At 33.9% G+C, this 14,184-nt stretch overlaps 1 protein-coding gene across 1 annotated transcript; it reads right to left on the reverse strand.

Annotated features, from left to right (window-relative positions):
* Positions 1 to 3: 3 nt before the first annotated feature.
* Positions 4 to 14,099, reverse strand: LOC116298238 (glucose-6-phosphate exchanger SLC37A2). Its single transcript, XM_031706622.2, has 23 exons — positions 13,962 to 14,099; positions 13,604 to 13,843; positions 13,401 to 13,482; positions 13,023 to 13,173; positions 12,828 to 12,906; positions 12,162 to 12,297; positions 8,604 to 8,624; positions 8,159 to 8,214; positions 7,986 to 8,078; positions 7,383 to 7,456; positions 6,889 to 6,968; positions 6,438 to 6,509; positions 6,273 to 6,335; positions 5,873 to 5,963; positions 5,694 to 5,768; positions 5,284 to 5,369; positions 5,136 to 5,184; positions 4,116 to 4,189; positions 3,880 to 3,958; positions 3,764 to 3,807; positions 2,683 to 2,736; positions 2,028 to 2,089; positions 4 to 1,423 (listed from the first exon to the last, which is right to left on the reverse strand). Exons 2-23 carry the CDS (start codon positions 13,693 to 13,695, stop codon positions 1,360 to 1,362), a joined length of 1,677 nt encoding a protein of 558 aa, XP_031562482.1. The 5' UTR covers positions 13,696 to 13,843; positions 13,962 to 14,099; the 3' UTR covers positions 4 to 1,359.
* Between the last annotated feature and the right edge of the window lie 85 nt (positions 14,100 to 14,184).

Consider the following 14,184-nt stretch of genomic DNA (forward strand, 5'->3'; position numbering starts at 1 on the left):
ATATTTCATAATAAAGAGTGTTTATTTTCGGAAACCAGTTTTACGAAATGATGATTCCATAACTAAAATCAACTGGCCAAAGCTGGCAACGTTTACTCAATACAAACATTTTTAAAAAGAAAATTAAAACCCAAACTTTTCTAAGAACTACGGGAAAAAAAAAATCAATCGATAGCATGGAATGTAAAATGATTTATGAAATTTAAGTTTACCTAGAGATCCAAAAAACAAACAAACGGCACAGTGTAATAACATGTCTTGTGTTGATAACTTGAAGTGGTTTTACGTGAATTACGGACAAAGCTATCAACATAGGGCTTTTAAGCTGTGACGTATTTTGGGGTCCAATCACACAAAAGATCGCTAAAATCTTGCCACAAATTATTCCCAGGAATTATTAACTATCTTCAACAATCAGATACTATGAAAATCGCTAGAGTTGTAAAACGTCTCGCGGTGATAGATCTATTTTGGTACCACGTGTACTCATGCTTGATAGCATGCGGTTGTAGTAGCGTTCGATAGAAAAAATGGGCTTCAAAGCGGATGATCAAGCAGAAACGCTACAGATAAATTTACTAATGCAAACTTGAACTATTGCCACAATTATCTGGACTACATGCACTAAGTTGATCCGTTCAAACTGAAGATTTTCGACAAGACCGGTATTTCTTTTTATGACTGCAACAAGCGCTACGGCCACTCACTCAAGACAGTTTTATCCTTACGTGGTACACAAAAATCTCATTACGTGGCACATAAATCTACGGCCGTAAGACGTGCATTACATACCACTCTAGTGATTTCCATAGCATATTAATAGAAAATCCTGCTATGAAGAAAAAAACCAGAAAAATGTCTGTAGAAGTAAGTTTCGGGAAGTTTTCATTTTGGACCCGGAAGTCGTTTTTCGTTTGAATTAACTTAACAGCTTTATACAGCTATTTCAAAAGAAGTTGGTGAACGTGTTTTTGCTTGTTACATGCTGCATAACAACCCCGAAATACACTATGGGCGAAGTAAATAATGGAAAACCAGAGCGAAAAGGTAACCACAATATTTTACCAAACCTCGTTTGCTCTTTTTTGCATAATTTACATGTGAGCTCCAATGCATTTCAGGCTTTGTAGGCAACAAAATCTTCGCCAACCTTCCTGACATAGCCAGGCCGAATTTAGAAGATGCTTATGGTATAAATAATCACTATATCATGGACTTCCTTTCATTTCTTTAAATAATTTACGAAGAAGTTTTAAAAAGTCCTTTTAAAATTTTTTTATACTTCTTCCCTATAAGACTAGTAGTTTTGTAATTAAGATTCATCATAAAAATAATAGGTGCTTGAAATATCTGCTAAGTTTATCTTGGTACACCAGCGTGGAAAGCAGACTCAGCCACAGATACACGAAAAGGTCGGCTTGCTCTGAGATGAAATGAGGAAAGTGAGTCAGTCAATTAGCCATTCCGAGGTTGAGAAGAATGCTGGGTTGAGTTGGGGTTGCAGTGCATTGTGGGGCTGTTTTAAGGGACCAAATAGAAGCCATATTGGAAATATGTCCCCTAAACCAGTCCCACAATGCACTGCAATGCCAACTCGACCCAGCTTTTTTCTCAAATTTTGAACGGCATTAAAATTCTAGCACGGTACCGAGGCTCTCAGGAATAAAATGATCAAAATTTCATTAAACCTCAAAAGGATCAGTAGATATAGTGGTGTAGATTCTATTATAATGTTGTTGAATAGGGAACTGACTACTTGCATTCCACCAAAATTTTCTTATTGTGCAGTTTAAGAAATTATCCATACCCCCCACGGAGGAATTTGGAATTTCTGAGGGGTGGGGATCACAGAAAGTGGAGGGGGGATGGGGGGGGTATGGATAATTTCTGGAACTACACATTATTGCGTAAAGGTAAGAACGTCGTGTACTGTACATTTCTAATTGATTTAGTGATTATGAAAGTGGACCACTATAGATACAGGACCCAACCACAAGTCCAAGAGCAGAAATGTGTATTAATTTTACCTTCTGTTTTGAAGAGAAAGAAAAATTGTCTTGAGCTCAAACCAAACTTGACGTGAAAGAAACTACAAAATAAAACCAATCCTTGTAAGCTTATTAACAAACATTACATGAATTAATTCAAGTCGGTATTCCTAATAGCTGATTTATGATTATTGCAGTATAAATGAAATGACTATAGCGGATGGTATGTGCCATTGAATTTTAGAAATGAGAAATTATTTTTAAAAACAAGCACCATGGCCACAAAGAGCAACTCGAAATTTTTGGAAAGTTTCATAGCTATTTAGAGAATTCCTTTAGAACAAAAAAATTATAGGTTCTACCTCAAACTTTTTAGCTTTGTTGATATCATACATCAGTTGTTAGATAAGCACCCAACTATGTATTACTATGGTTGTGAGTGCACACAGCTTTTGTTTGTTAGCATCATGTTTCATAACATCATTGAGCCATTTGTGCCCTGAAGATGTGCAATGTGCTTGAAAGCTCATTAAATATCCTTTTTGTTTGATTTAAATTTGAATTTAAGAAATAATGATAGTGAAGTGGCAGCCATATTTGCATTCAGTGTATTAGATTGTAAATTTGCCTAATTACACTGCCTGGTTATGTATGGAAGCCATTCCATATTTGCAAAAAGGTAAAGTTTACTTACAACAGCAGCAAAAAAATCAGCAGAAATCAGCATATAGTAGACATTATTCCATCCCTAGTTAAGATTAAACAATGTTATTAAATTAGACAGCTAATATACAATCAATGATATTGCAAAATCATTGTCAGGTTCAAGAACATTGAACATAGAAGCATCCATAGAAGCCGAGACCAGAAAGTATTGCTCCTGGAATATCCTCTTCATTCAGTGTAAAATCTTTATTTGTTGGTAGAAAAATGCTTACCATAATGCTATTAATCTTCGTAAGCATACACACACATCCCCAGTAACAATCCCAGAAACCCTTGAATGGCAATACTCGACCATTCCCTCACTCATTTGTTTTAAAAGACCAATTAGATGTATCTGATCTAAATTCATGTTCATAAATTGTTGCACTGACAGAATGCATGGAGGCTTTTAACGCACATTTCATTCGACTATGTATCTCATACATCCAGGCATATTTATGTCATTTCCCAGAATACCTTTCTGTATCACCTACTATGTTCTCAGAAGAAATAACTAGCTAAAATTAGTGTGAGCTGGGTTGGTATTTCTAATGAAACAGTAATGATAAAAAGGGAAATTATACACCATGAAAAGATGAAAAAACTTACTGACGTTTTGGACACTAGTCCTTCGTCTGAGTAAAAGAGAAAGAGGTGGTAGAAAGGAGTGTATATATGATAGAATAAGACAAAAGAAACCAATTAGAACAAGGTATGCAAGGAAACAAAAACAATCAAAAGACAAAAGAAAGGGTTAGTTGAAAGCAAAGCGTTCATTAATTCCGTTGGGACTAAGAGTGCCCAATAGGTGAATAAGCCGCATTTCTTTGGTCTTGCAACAATCATTGTTGCCGTTAATCAAAGAAAGCCCAAAAACAATGACTTCATTGTCTTTCTTTGATTAACGGCAACAATGATTGTTGAAGGACTAGCGTCCGAAACATCTTTTCACAGTGTATAATTTACCTTTTTATCATTTCTATGTTCTATGTTTTAAACCCCACAATAATTTTGTGATTAAGTGCATAATATATACTGATGCAGGTAATATTGGATAAATTGATGCATACCGTGGAGGATATAATACCAGTCAGGAGGGGACCAAGTGCTGCACCTGAAATGAGAACAAAATGAAGATTAATCATTGATGACAATAATCACCATGGTTACAGTATTATTGACTCACCAAATGAACCTGTTCCATCTATGATAGCTGTCACTGTTGCCATGGCTTTAGTATCACCCCTCAAACACTCATGAGTACCCTGTAAATGATATATAGAGTATAATAACACTAATAAGGTAGCAGTAACCATTTCCATGGTAACAAGGGTTTTAAACGTTACAATAGCTGCCACCAACACTTCACTATATGCATTAGTATAAAGACTATTCAATCAAATAAAGAAGACTTGTACATACCAAATTAGCAGAGACGGCAGTAGTGATGAGAGCATATGGTCCATTCACAAGCACTCCAGACATAAACATTAAACCTGCCAAGAGAATGAGGATACAAGGTAAGAATTAAGCATCGAGTCATTATGTTAGTCAGCAGTATATTCAGAATCTTAGGGAATCAAGGGTGGTGAAGTGGTAGTGCCCTTGCTTCTCATGCTTGATTCCTGGAATTGGCATCTCATATTGAATAGAGTTTGTTAGGGCCAATCAAAAAGTTGTACGTTTTTGCAGTCTGTTCACATGTTATTGTGCTATTAGGATAAAAATTCATATGCCTAGCTGTACAAATTTGGAACCTGCATCATTTTGCACTTGCATGGCTAAAATATTGACCGGTGCTGTGTCAACAACTTGCCTGGATATCTTTTCATACAGCAAGCTGTAGGTTGTGTGCTTTGCGCATGACCAGATGGAAAACTACTATGAGCATTATCATATTGATCCAGTTCAGTGTTAATCCTTTTTACAAAGAGATCCAGTTCCGTGTTAATCCTTTTTACAAAGAGACAGTTCCATGTAAAATGCTATGTACTGGTCAAATTTTTGACCAGTTACATATTTGTCCAGTACTGTGTAAACTCAGTTTAGGTCTATCCCTTTTCTGGGTCCTCTTGTTTTCCCCACCCTTTTCCCCCCTAGTCCACAAAACATGCTAAATTTCAATGTGATCTTTGAGTTTTTGATCTCTGAATAATCTGTGCCCTGATCAATCCAAAGGTTGTTTCAAGGTTTCAATAAAATTTAATGTTTTTTGGAATCAATACAAACACATTACTTTCTTAGGAACTTAAGCCCTTTGACTCTTGGCATTTTTGAAGTTTTTCAGTGCTTTTCTGTGTCAGGTAGTTTTTAAGAAAATGTGAAATTCAAGGATTTTTTTAAGGAACTGTGTGCACCCTGTAAAACCATCTTTAGATGCAAGGAACACTTAGAAGTGCTGTTAATGATCAGAAAACAAAAAATATTTCCTGTAAGACTTACCAATATTGAGTGACAAACTAGAATTTGCAAAAAATCTGTAGATAAAAAGCTGGATGGAAAAGATGGACAAATGAATGCCTCGTTAGAACATTGATCTGTATATATGTATATCTATATATGGTCAAGTGATACACAGTAATGAACCTACCATGGGCCCACCTAGCAACAGCATTACAACCACTGTAATACCACAACAATTTGTCTTGTCTGATACTACACCAGCAAATATACCACCTGTTGGTACATAGAAAGAAATGACATTGAAAAACTCTATTCTCCTTGGTGACCCCTGGGAAGAGATAACAAATTAGTGTAGACTCGTGGCTTTGGTTTTAGGCCCCTTTATGTGAAGGTAAGCCTGCTCTACTGCTAAGGCTAATTGTTTTTGGTGTCCCTGGGGGAAAGATCTAAAGACATGCTCCCAGCACCAGGGGTCATCCTAACTCCAAGTAAGTCCAGCCTTGATTTAGGAACAAAGGTAATATACTGTAGAATAGTGTATGAAAAAGTATAGATGAAAGGATGAAATTAAAATTATCGAAAGAGACATTTGGATACCTAATATTCCACCAAAGTCAAAAAATGTAGACAGGTCAGCTGACTTTTCTGGGCCATAGGTTTTACCACCAATATCTGAAGTCATGAATGGATGAGAAAATATCATTATAATATACAGACATTATAATATGGAACTGAAGCAGTTATGTATGTATTTTTCACGTCAATCATAAACTTACCTGTGTTCTCTAAGTAGAATGGTAACCAAAATAGGAATGTGTAACTAACCAACTTGGCAAAGAAAAGGCAGAGAGAATATTCCACAACCCCCTAAAAATGGTGAACAATATGGTTTACAAGTTGATCAATAATGGCAATATTTTACTCTGGCCATTCAGACCCGCATTTCCTAATCAAATAGCTCATGTATAAAGAATAAAAAACAAATTAATCTCTTATGAGAAGCATGGTTTGATCTGCAGACTAGCCATGATATGTGAGTAGAGGTTGAATGCAAAGCCACTAAGGGAAAGTCTATTGTTCTGGTCAACATGGCTGCAACATGATAAAGTCCATACATGTATATGATTAAACAAAGACAATTATAATTATCCTTTGAAAGAAATTATTATGACTTACAGGAATGAGCAGAGCTTTACAAAAGCCAATAGCCTCAGCATCTGCACCATGCTCACTTTTTTTCTAAACAAACACAATCATTCAAATTTATCAAAAAAACTAAATCAATTAAGTACTATGGATCAAATGTAGATTTAATAATTGGTTAATAATATGAATGCTTACCACAACTAATGATTCAGAATTAGCATATGTTCCTTCAGGACAAGAAGATAGCAGTCCTGCTGTCTCTGGATCCTAAAAAATACAAGATAAGGTGCTGTTCATTATTAACAGGGGAGGTGGTACTGGTTGGATTGATGTGTGTGTATGGGGGAGGGGGGGGGGGGGATTCCTTTAAAAAATCTGAGTCACACAGCACTTTAAAGTTTATAATAGCAAGAGAGGAGCAGATTTGTTTTGCAACAACAGACCAGGTCAGAATTTTTGTGTGGATTAACAATTACCAAGCAAATTGCACTGGCCCCTCTCCCTAATGAAACAAATGAATGGTCCCTAAACAAGTTGGAAAATGATGGTGATTACAGACAACAGTTTCTGGACAGAATATGACAAAATATTAATTCTGATTGCAACATCAAGTAAAGTACAGTGGAATAGTAAGACTGAGCCTCACCTCAACATCATTGACATATGCGATAATTTTATTACTCTCTATGTGATGTTTTGGAGGATTACATCCAACATGTGAAGGATCTGGTGAAAATATCAAATAGTCACCATTCAGTCCTTTTCAGTCCTTTCAGTTTAAAGAAGAGAAAAACAGATTCTAGTTGGTTATCTCCTGTGCTTCAAGGGTTTTTCTCCGGATTCTCTGGTTTTCCTCCTTCCACAAAAATCAACTTCTAAATTCCACAGGTTTGTTAGCCTCTGGCTATTAAGTGCTACCTTCAAGGATGTTACTTTCTTTAATGGTTTTTCACATCCTCACACCCTTTTTTTACATGAGCGCATCCTTTGTTGGTACTTTTCACATTCTACAGAGAAGGGCAATGTCAACCATTTTGAAAACATGCTTGCATCATCGTTTCGGTGTCCATATCCTCAATGCTTCTCCATGTTTTATCATATCCAAAGTTATTATCTAGATCATGATGGGTATGTACTTACCTACTATTAGAAATAAAAAGACAATGATGCCCATTCCCATAATAATAAGACCAGGAACAATGAATGAATAGCCCCTAGAAAGAAAACAAACAAACACTAAATATTACACACAGGTGCCCCAACCCAAACAAAAATGTAAAAAGGCAAAGATAACCCAAACAACAATATGAATCACAACCCAAAATCAAAATTACGACAGAGCTCAAATTCTCCATTCTTCAGGGTTAGCCTTGACTAAGTACAGAATTTTTTTCATTATTTACATGTATGCATTGCAGTGAATGACTGTTTCCTGTTGAATTTCAAACTGTTTGCACTGACAAAGTTGTGCATTCTTTACTTTCCCATTGGTGTTTGTAAGTTTGATTGGGAGAGAGTTGCCAAAAAAAAAAAAAAAACGTATTGTTGGCTCAGAATTTCCTCACAGTAGGAGAATGGCAATACAAACTTATTGTCAGTATTGAGTTACGTTGTCAGTTGTGACGGCTCAAAATTGCAAAAACTAATAAACATTTACACACTCAAATGAGGCTAGCCCTGAGTAAATAAATATGTAATCAAGAAACACAATTCAAAAATGGTCTGTTATTGAATTTTGCTTACCATTTGTCATCAGCCCAAATGCCTGCTAAAGCAGAACCAATGATGTTGCCAAAAGAGGTATGAGAATTCCATATTCCCATGATAAGGCCTCGTCTGTGTACATGACGATAAAGTTAGCAATGTAAATGTAGAGGTTATAGTATAAACAAATACAATAATAACAGATATCCTACCTTCCTTTACCAAACCAGTTACCAACACACTCCACAACACTGGGCCACCCTGAGGCCTAAACAACATGGGAGTTGAAAGGTTACAAAATAATCAAGTCAATAATTAGCTGGGTTTAACCAATCTCAGCACAGTGATTCATTGGTAAAACATCAAGCATTAAATTAATAATAATAATAATATATTTATAACGCGCATATTTCATGTGGATATGTTCATATGCGCAGAAATTAACTATGCCATTCAATTAAATAAATTGGATAAAAAGAAATATAGATATAACATAATATAGTATAGTATAGAATAATATAAATATATAAAATAAATAAAATATATAGTAGCATTCAATCAAGGCTGAAGATTGTTCATTGAACGGATCTTAATCAAACCCAATACTCTACAGTCATTAAATGGTTTGTTTTTGTACAATATCACAAAACAACTTACTTGAAAAAATCCTGCAAAAATCTGTTGATAAATAAGTATGCATTGTATAAAATCAAAATAATTGAAAATTATTCAAAAATACTTTTGAATAACAGTAATAATAATAATAATGAGCACTTTATATCTGATACTCTAAAGCCCTTGAGAAATACTAACTAAAGAAACTCTGTGATTTAAAAAAATATATATATATATACACCAACTTGCAAGAAGGTTGTCATTTAGCAAATTTACCCATTAGGAATAAATTATCACTGATGAAAGACTTGAATTCATCAGTAAGAAAAAGGTAATTTTGGAGGACATGATGTAACCGGCATGCAGATGCAGATGTAATTTCAAAGTTAAAACGGAAATGAATAAATAAAAAATAAGATCAGTATTTGTTTTTGTATGGTTTCTGCTCGTGTAACAATGTGGCTATCATGCAGTAAGGAGTATAATAACAATACTAAAAGAATTTCCCTTTAGACTGGGAAAACTATCGTAACTAAAACTACGAATTCTAGCGCTGCCTGGCAATTTTGATATGTTTGCTAGTCTGATGTCAGTGATAATTTATTCCTAATCGGTAAATTTATCAAATCATTAATTTACTAAATTACAAATTAATGTTCTATTCTTGTATGACAACTTTCTTGCAAGTAGGTAAATATTTATGTAAAAATGTGACTAATTGAAAAACTGTATACTGATAAAATAATCAAGTACAAGTTCAGTTTATTTTACACTTTTAACAAAAGAAGTTACAGAATAAGAAAAGATTAATGACAGATATTAAAAAAGAACCTAATTAAAGATAGTTTTAAATAATGATGTCAATTATGAAAAAGTGTGTAGTGGTCAAAGGAGCATAGCTTTCGAGTTGACCACTGCACTGGATAGGTAAGGTGGAATGCTCAAATGCCAAGTCTTATAAATATTTATAAGAGCTTCGGAGCTAAGAATAGTTGTTCTTTATATAATAATAAATATAGAAAATTTCATTTTCAAAACATTTCATAGCGGAGCTCCTGCGCGGGCCGAAGGGCTGCACAAGCGGAGCACCATAGGTATAGAATATGGTAAACTATGCAACTCAGTTTTTGTGGTCATCGCATGGGAGCCCTGTGCGTAACGCTAAAAGTGTCACCCGCCAGGTGTACATCGCGTTTCTGATTGGTCGAGCTTTCAAATCACACGTCACTTGGAAAATGACGACTTTTTTTAACAAGCTTTTTAACTATCTTTTTTTTTGTAAAAATTGTAAAAACAAAACAAAAAATTATGGAAGAAATCATGGAGAAAAAAAAAGAATTCACCACAGTGTGAAGATAGAGGTTAGGACATTTTTTATTTTGTTTTATTTAGTGTAGATAACATAGCTACAACATTATCGGAAAACAAGCAACAAGGTTGTTTTGTTCTTATGGTAAGAGTATTCGTAGTTCATACATGATATAAAATAATCATTTGAAAAAGCACTTTTTGAATTCCACAATATTTATTAAACAAATCCAAGAGATTTTTGACAAAGTTTAAAGCTAAATAACATTCCTAAAATTACCGGCAAACGAGCAACGAACTAGAATGACAAACGTGCGAAAAAAGTGTACCTGTTTTGTTATTATGGTAAGAGTACTTTCATTTTGAATTTCATTCAATAACTTTATACTTCTACAGATAATTTATCTAAATATTGAATAAGTTTTAAAATTACACCAAATATTCAACTGTTTATTGAGCTTTTCAACCTAGTACATGATTATAAAAATTAGCTTAAATTTGTGTTGCTGTGAGATATGTTATTGTATAAAGAGCGGTATCCTTGTCTTTTTGTCTTTTCAAAAGCTAAGAAAATATTTAAGAAAATTTCCAAATGCCAATTTACTAAGAAAGAAAATTTTATTTTGTATTTGCATTGCACTTTGCGTTATTTTCTATTTTGCCTCAGTTGTTCTTGTCAAGTATAAATGAATGTAAACTTATTAGTTTTTCAAAAACTTTTGTTGTTAACAAGATGAAAACTGGTAAAATTGAATTTTCAAAATCTAGTTAAGCTTATGTTTTCAAGCTTCTCGAAAAATAGTTAAGACTTTTATGAATGAAAATATGGTTCTTGTAAAAACATAAAACTTTTGATGTGGATAATGAACCAAACATCGTTATTAGTGTAAAAGAAGTAAAAGTAAGCTTATGTATTTTGCTCACCTTTTTTTTACCAGTTTTCAAGTCTGTTTCATAGTCTTGATTTGTCCATAAAAGTTCGCTCCAAAATTTCGATTTCAATGAAATGGATTATTTGTAGTTATCTTTCGTTTTATAAGTAAAATAACCAGGAATTCAAAGCTTAAAAAATGTCGTCAATGGAAAACTTTGTTAAAGGATCTTCCAAGAAAAAACTTAGCCCCTGGGGGGGTTGGTGGTGAGTTGTGTACAAAATTCATATAAGTGGGATCAGGAGAGTATCCTCGTGCAAAGAAAATGATGTAGCGCATTTTGATTCGTTTTCAGTGCATGTTTTATGGGAGACATTATCTTAATATTGAATAAAAGAATTGAAGATTTTTTTCCGATTTTAATTTTATCTTCCACATTCATTCAAATTGGGCTCCCTGTGACTTGCGTATCGGGAGCTCCGCTTTTAGGCAGTGCCTAAATATATTTAATAATTCTACAAAAACTAATCAAATTAAAAGATACGATGCTATTGCTAATGTGGAAATGTGGAAATAGGAAAGTCTGTTTCTTGAAAGAGTTAAAGTCAGTTTCCAAATGAATAACTTCTGGCAGCTTGTTCCACAGCAAGGGAGATTGGAAAGAAAAACTTCAAAATTCAAAAGTACTCCAAAAGTACTTTCAAACAATACTTTTATGAAAACAGCTTTGACAAACAAGTTTCTTTTAAGGTATCAGGGTACCCCTAAATTGCTATTAAAGGTTGATTTTAGGTTTTTACATTTTCCAAGACAATACACAATAAGCTACTATTTTCCAAAAATAATTTCCAATTTTAATAGCGCGTAAAAAACAAAAAAGTGCTTTTAAGCTTTAATAGTTTTCAATTTATTGTTTTTGATTTTATGATTCTATCAGGTTTGATAGATTCTGGACTGTAAGATCATTTGTCAGTCTTTGTGCATTTTTTATTTATTGAATAAAAAGAGCTTGGTAAATAAAGTTCTTATTTTGTAAACTGACTTCTCAATAATATTTCTTGATTTTATTGCTATATAACGAAACACTTAAAGTCTGGTCTTGAGGGAAAATAAGTTAGTTTTGTTTTACCTCAGTGTTTCGATGCTTCCTCTGCTTTGCCTGGGGATCCTGACTCTCAGGAATTTAAACTAATAATATTAAACTATTTCCCTCACGACCAGACATTAAGTGTATAATGCTATGAATATATTATACAGTTTTAAGAAAATACTAATGAAATTTTTTTTTACTTGAAGAAGAAAAGGAAATATAATAATATATTAAATATATAGTTTTAAGAAAATGCAAATAAATAAATGATGATAAATAAACAAATGATGATAAATAAATAATAATGATACGGTAAACACTATGCATTACCTGAACAGTAAGGAAATATGCAAGGCTGTGAATCTTCCAAAAAAAACCCATTCCAAATAAGATAGTAAATATGCCAGATGTAAACATGCCAACCGTCAAGAAATACCTGAGGTCCATGTGCTCTGCAACATACCCACTGAATGGTTGAAAAAAAATAGAATAATCATGTATCAAGTATTGATTAAAAATCAACTTCTAAATTCCAATTGGAATCAAATGGAAGAAGAGCCACTCTGTCAAATCCACTGTTAATCCCATTATTGATTATTATATATTTATCATTTATTCATGTATGTAAGTATGAATAATTCCATGCATGATGATGCCAGTTTGTATATGGGTGTAATTGGGATGCCTCTTTTGCTTCGTTGTTTGTTGTGCACATTTCAGACCATGTGATACCACTCTTGGGAGTTGATTGTTTCATGTCTAATATTTTCACATGTTCGTCATAAAAGAATGACTCTCAAGGGAATGTCATGTGATCTGAAATGGGCAATTTGCATACAAAGCTAAAGAGGTCTATTCTTACAATGTCTTTACAAGCATAATATAAAAGGGATATGTCATAATATGGCCATAGACAAATGGGTGTCTCACCAACTGTGGAAGGGTAAACACATATTTTTGATAACACACTATGATTCATCTTTTTTTTTATCTTACCTTACAAACATACCCAGAGCATATGCAAACAAAAACCCAAGATCCAAAGCACCAAGCAGTTCCTTGCCACTTGGACCATCTAATATGTTTCAAAATGACAATATCCTCATCAGAATAATTAATTTCAGAAACTACTTTCCATTAAAAACAACTAATATCTACAAGCGTTAATGAAAGATGGTGGCCTTTTCTTACCAAAAGGAGCCCAAGCTGAACAGGAAGTAGTTAATGTCATTTGTAGAACTGAAGAGTTTGTCGCATTACTTAAACTTTTTTTGAAGCGTGGGTGAAATAGACCAAGCACAGAGTGTACGTCTCTATCAGTACAGTTTACGTTTAATGACCCCTAAGAGAAAAAAATCCAGCATAAATTTGAATTTTCCGGAATTTACTTTTGTTTATAGCTTGTCTGTCAAAATGATTGAAAAGATATATTATTAAACTCAAATCCAGGCTGACTAGATCTTACCCTGCCTGCAGCTCTTGTGCAGTCAGGCACACCCTGACTTAAATCAACAGGATAGCTTGTCACATCCTACCTATCATGTGTAATATAATTGAATTATGACCTACCTTGACAATACTAATTGGCTTCCTGGAAAGGTGGTAAGTCATGTAGGTAAAAAAGGTCAAAAGAAGAACATGCCCTCGATACCTAAAAATGATAAAAGTACATAAACAATCTATAAACGAGATATTTATATATTAGATGTGCTTTTAAGAATAGATGGTATAATTACTATGTAATTGAAGTCACCTAAATGATTCAAACTTACAGCCTATTTCTGTCTTTTCCCAGCCACTGGAAAAAGCGAATCCCAAAGGGGACTTTTCTTGTATGTTGTACGAGTCTAACGTCCTGGTTCATTTTTAAGTGTGTGGAGAACGATTATTCTCGGACAATAAACAGGAAACAGAAGCGTTCGAAGTTTGATAGCTGGCAAAGACTTTCACAGTTTGGTAAACAGGACAAACAATTGAGAATAATACATCTCCACTAAAATATTTAGAGATCTCTGAAAGAAAGAAATAATTTTTACCGGTTAAAGATGAAAAAAATAAATAACATTGATGATCAACTACGTAACTAAATCACATTCAAAACACATCATTCTTCTCTACTGAGATCTTTACCTTCTGGTTTCTTCGTGTTAAGAATTGCTTCGATTTCTTTTAAAAAGTAGAAAAACAGAGAATTTAAGGAAAGAAAAAACGGAAATCTAGACGACACTTTGGACAGAATTTGAGTTGGCACAAGGGCACGTGATTCATGTGATGTTTAATCACATGACGATTACTTCACGAGACAGAGCCGGAGGTGGTCGGAGGAGGTCGGAGTAAACTCGTTACGTCGTCA

This window comes from Actinia tenebrosa, unplaced genomic scaffold, assembly GCF_029948245.1.
Source record: "Actinia tenebrosa isolate PJP-AT-01 unplaced genomic scaffold, QUT_ActTen_1.0 PGA_scaffold0__85_contigs__length_37466705, whole genome shotgun sequence".
Lineage (NCBI taxonomy): Eukaryota > Metazoa > Cnidaria > Anthozoa > Actiniaria > Actiniidae > Actinia > Actinia tenebrosa.

Excerpts from the sequence above, each read along its gene's own strand:
- LOC116298238 (XM_031706622.2), bottom strand. The coding sequence starts at position 13,695 with ATGAACCAGGACGTTAGACTCGTACAACATACAAGAAAAGTCCCCTTT. Across the intron at positions 5,370-5,693 it reads TGACTTTGGTGGAATATTAG|GTGGTATATTTGCTGGTGTA; the intron begins GTATCCAAATGT and ends ATGTACCAACAG. Across the intron at positions 2,090-2,682 it reads CTGATTTTTTTGCTGCTGTT|TTTCTTTCACGTCAAGTTTG; the intron begins GTAAGTAAACTT and ends TTTATTTTGTAG.